Source organism: Engraulis encrasicolus, chromosome 20 (assembly GCF_034702125.1).
Source record: "Engraulis encrasicolus isolate BLACKSEA-1 chromosome 20, IST_EnEncr_1.0, whole genome shotgun sequence".
Lineage (NCBI taxonomy): Eukaryota > Metazoa > Chordata > Actinopteri > Clupeiformes > Engraulidae > Engraulis > Engraulis encrasicolus.
In genome coordinates this window covers 49,100,568-49,105,567 of record NC_085876.1, presented here as the reverse complement: position 1 = coordinate 49,105,567, position 5,000 = coordinate 49,100,568, and the positions used below count along the sequence as shown (strand labels likewise).

The 5,000-nt window shown below is 45.1% G+C and overlaps 1 protein-coding gene across 1 annotated transcript in view; it reads right to left on the bottom strand.

The window, feature by feature from the left end:
- The window catches only part of jarid2b (jumonji and AT-rich interaction domain containing 2b), a 217,216-nt gene that overhangs the window by 9,210 nt on the left and 203,006 nt on the right, over positions 1-5,000 (bottom strand). Inside the window, exons 14-17 of the mRNA XM_063186056.1 lie at positions 4,073-4,191; positions 2,647-2,717; positions 1,547-1,661; positions 6-111 (exon numbers count right to left, since the gene is read on the bottom strand). Coding sequence (XP_063042126.1) covers positions 6-111; positions 1,547-1,661; positions 2,647-2,717; positions 4,073-4,191 — 411 coding nt within the window. The remainder of the gene's footprint in view (positions 1-5; positions 112-1,546; positions 1,662-2,646; positions 2,718-4,072; positions 4,192-5,000) is intronic.

Below are 5,000 nucleotides of genomic sequence, written 5' to 3'. Positions count from 1 at the left end.
CGTACCATAATGTTCCTCTCCAGCATCTCCAGTCCGGGGGTGCCGTTGGCCTGTAGCAGTGTATGCACCACCTTATCCAGCTTGGCCTTCTCCTCAGCAGGAACACAATACCTGCAGCACGAAAACAACATGACATAAATAAATTAAAAAGTGCCCATTTCTGTGCGTGTTTATTTTTTATCCTGTTAATACATGGTGTTATAAATTTCCTGTTACCAAAATGCGAATGACCAAGTCATAGTACATTGCTTAAGGCCCTATGTTATGTCATAGTAGTTATGTCATAGTAGCGCCATAGTAGTACTATGGTAACTTCTCAATGTCACAGGAGGTACGGCACGCATTAAGGGGCTACAATGATTTTCACACATTACAAATATCATCTCAAATGCTATTCTAGATCAGTAGACACATACTAAACTGCAATGACGTTTAGGATGACATTTGGATGACTGGTCAGTATCTCACAAAGTGCTGAATAAATAGAATGCCATGTTGTCAGGCACTGACAAGTCAATGGTAGCGTTTACAATTGGGAGGGAAAGTGGAAAACAGCGATCCTAGCGGTTACGTTCCAAACACCAGGGTGATCCTATTGAAACTCCCATTGACGAGTTTTTAAAAAAATCCCACAAAGATATGACTAGGAACTATAACATCATTTTTCAGCGTACACAATAGCATGAACTACTACCTGTGAAAATCTTGAGTCATTTTTTGCCCTTTTAAGAAAAATAGAAATTGTGCCAATCTGGTCGGAAACGGACTACAGCTCCCAGCATGCTGTGCTTCGCGCCTCGTTGACAACACAGAGAAACAAATGAACGCGAACGAATGCAAGTTCTTCGCATATCTTCACATTCTTGTAATCCTATGAGTTCCACATTGTCTTCTTATTACACATATATACACGCGATCATTTTGGTATGGTTTGAAATTCTCTAGTAGATATGATGGCTTCTGTGGTGACGAGTAACCACCTCTATGGCTCATGTTTGGCCCAAACATGAGCCATAGAGGTGGTTACTCGTCAGGCTATGCTAATTTGGCTATGCTAATTACATGGAGTAAACAAGCCACACATGCCAGTCAGTGTAGTTCTGTATTAGCTTTTTAAAGAATATTAAAATCAGCTCAGATCAGTGAAAAACCGAACATTTTACCACCTGATTCGATAAAACGGGCCAACATGCCCATAATATGACTGCCACTACTTCTACTTCGTCGTCAGGGCCGAGATGTAATTTTTCAAAGAAAAAAAACATTCATTTGTTGCAGGGGGTTGGAACGTTGCCAGCAGGGGGCGATGAGATTACTTTCCCTCCCTATAAAACACAGCATGATGGAATTGGCCACAAGTCTCCTTGAAATCAAGCTTAGTCTTGGTATGCTTGCAAGGAAGGTCTACAGTATGTGTGTGAAAGAGACACCTAATGTGTGATAGATGCTGCCTGCACCAAAAAATACAACTATGCGTGTCATTATGTGTGTGAATTTGTTCAAAGTGTGTGTGGGTGGGTGTTTCTGTGCATCCATCAGTACTTACCAAATGCAGTCAGCACCAGTGTGTAGGTAATCAATGTATGGAAGGCGGTTTTGGTCTCTAGACCAACAGGAGGTAGAAAAGACCATGCCGATGTTCAGCCACGGAATAGTCACCCCTACACACAGAGAAGAGACACATGATGTTAGGACCACACCAACAATATACAGTAGGACCACGCAAAAATATCAGTAAATGAGCCAGCCAATATAGTCACTCCTAGCCTGGTTCACACCAGACTGGCGGAGCAGAGCTTCAAACACTACCGTCTGGTACACAGCCATAGAGCACGCTCCGTCTCCAACCAGAAAATAGACGAAGCATTTATTTCTTAAATATAAACGGTAACTCACATTGAGGAGTCACAAGACAGATTAGAGACTATATTGACTCTTTAAAGATTAACAGGAAGGTTTTTGAAGGAATTTGTTGGTGAGGAGGCCGTGCAGAAGCAATAAATTCTCAGCCTATTTTCTGGTTGGAGACGGAGCGTGCTCTATGGCTGTGTACCAGACGGTAGTGTGTGTAGCTCTGCTCCGCCAGGGGGCGCCAAAGCTACACACACACCGTCTGGTGTGAACCAGGCTAAGTCACTCCTACACACAGAGCAAAACACATGACGTTACAATACAATACAGTCAGACAGTGGCGTGCACAGATATTTTGGGGGGCAGGTGCTCAAGGAAGGGCAGGGGGCATGAGGAACTTCCGGCTGCCATATTAGGCTATTGAGGCTATATAGTCAAGTCAGCTTTTATTGGCACTTTCTTCATAGGAACAGGTCATACGAGGAAAATGTAATTACGTATATATATACATATTGTATCGGGACATTGTTGTCACACGCTTTTGATCATCAAACATTTTTCGATGCTCATGTCATGTATAAAGGACCAGCTAAGCTTATATTATAGCGTGTGGCGTACGTACGTGTATATGCGAGATGATATGTTAACCTCCTAGTGTGTGCACTCTTAGTGTGTAGTAAAGCAGGTATTAATGTGTAGTGTAGTGTGTACTCTAATGTGTAGTAGAGCAGGTATTAATGTGTAGTGTAGTGTGTGTAGGATGCTATTGTGTTGGATGCAGGGCACAGGACTTACCGGGTACAGCCCCTAGGTGGCGCAGGATGGAACCAGAGTTATTCGGAAGGACTGTGAGGTTCCATCCATGCCTGAAAAACAGAGACAGAGGACAGAGCACAGGACAGCTCAGTTAGACATTAGCGAAAACCTGAAGATGCACTCGGCGAAAATCCATCTTCCCTCCAAGACAAAGGTGAGCACAGAGAGCAGTGATGACGGCAGAAACCGGAAATGTCTGCTCTACTCTGCTCTGAGAAAAAAAAAAACTCCTTGCTTGACCTTAGTGTCTTATTCAGTATGCAAACCTGCTCCCAACTTGACCTGTACTTTTTGGGTCCACACACCAGCTCATTTTTCTAAACATCTAGAGCGCAACAATACCCTTGCCTCCACTCCAAGACAAAGAAATGAAAAAAGAACAGTAGTCAGTGTACAGTGTGTTCTATACTTTCATCCCTGATCAAGTTCTCCTGTCTCACACCTGCCCCTGTATTATGGAATTCTGTATTACGCAATTCTGTGTTACGGAATTCTGTGTTACGGAATTCTGTGTTACGGAATTCTGTATTACGCAATGCTTGTTCACAAGGATGTTCATGAACTTTGATCAAATCAATATTCCTTCAAGAGAGAGACAGAATGTAAATACACAACAGTACATTCTAAACAAACCAGCCAGAGAAAAGGCCCTAAAACCTAATCAATTGATTAACCTAATAAAACTAAAACCTACTGTCTGCTGTAATCAATTGATTAACCTAATAAAACACAGCAATCAATAAAAATGCAACAAAGATGGTATAGGCCGAGACCACACAGTCAAGCACACACAGCTCTGTACAGGCAGAAACTGATCAGTCCTGAATGTTTTTGTTTTTGTTTTTTTTAAACTAAGCTTTCGGTAAAGACAAACAATGAAAAACTGAAGACAAGGGCAAAAAAAATGGAGTTTTGTAATTACACATTATTTGCTTGACTCCGTTTACAAAGATCAATGCACAGGACTTCTCATTGATTGCTCTGGAGATGTTTGTGCATGTGTGATGAGAAATAGACTGCTGTGCTACAAGGACGATCAATGAAGCAGAAACGCCAAATGATACACATGCAGCGGCTGAAGAAAATGTGTATGTGTGTGTGTGTGTGTGTGTGTGTGCGTGTGTGCGTGCGTGTGTGCGCGCGTGTGTGTGTGTGTGTGTGTGTGTGTGTGTGTGTGTGTGTGTGTGTGTGTGTGTGTGTGTGCGTGTTCCTCTTACTTGGAGAAAGGCTCTGACTTGGCGGTGTGTGTGTGTGTGTGTGTGTGTGTGTGTGTGTGTGTGTGTGTGTGTGTGTGTGTGTGTGTGTGTGCGCTCCCCTTACTTGGAGAAGGGCTCTGACTTGGCGGTGTGTGTGTGTGTGTGTGTGTGTGTGTGTGTGTGTGTGTGTGCGTGCGTGTTCCTCTTACTTGGAGAATGGCTCTGACTTGGCGGTGGGGAAGCCGCTGCCGTGGGTGCTGGAGTCCACTCTCCCATGATGCACTGCAACGTGGCAGTCCCTCTGCTCCACCACACGCCAATACTCTTGCTGTTGNGGGGGGGAGAGAAAGGGGTAGAGAGAGAAAGGGGTAGAGAGGAGTGGGGGGAGAGAGAGAGGGAGAGAGAGAGAGGGAGAGGGAGGGAGGAGGGAGGAGAGAGAGAGGGAGGGGGAGAGAGGGGGGGGGGGGAGAGAGAGAGGGAGAGAAAGGGGTAGAGAGAGAGAGGGGGGGAGAGAGAGAGAGAGGGAGAGGAGGGGGAGAGAGAGAGAGAGGGGGGGAGGGGTAGAGAGAGAAGGGAGGGGGGAGACAGAGAGAGGGGGGGTTGGAGAGAGAGAGACATAGAGAGAGAGAGACAGAGAGAGGGGGGGGGAAGAAAGGGAGAGAGGGGGGAGAGAAAGAGAGAGAGAGAGAGAAAGAAAGAAAGAGAGAAGAGAGGAGAGAGAGAGAAAGGGAGAGAGAAAGGGAGAGAGAGAGAGAGAGAGAAGAGACAAAAAGTAAAAAAAAAGAGTCAGACTGGTTCCGAGACACAGAGAAAACCATAAAAACTACCCTCGCCATGTAACAAGAGATTGCAATAAAACACGACACACACACACACCCAGGACGTCCCCCTTTGCATGCATGCACGCACTCACACACTCACGCACACAAACACGCACGCACGCACACGTCTCACCCACAAAGATGCCTGTCTCCAGACTGAAACCTAAGCCAGGAAGTTAAATCTTTCCTTTCACTCATTTCACTTCAAACAGCAGACGGCCGGCGACGGAGGGGAAAGACGGACAATTCCGGAACAGCTGACTGGCATGGATCTCCACCAGGCTTTGTTTGTAATAATAGTAATAATACAAAAAAG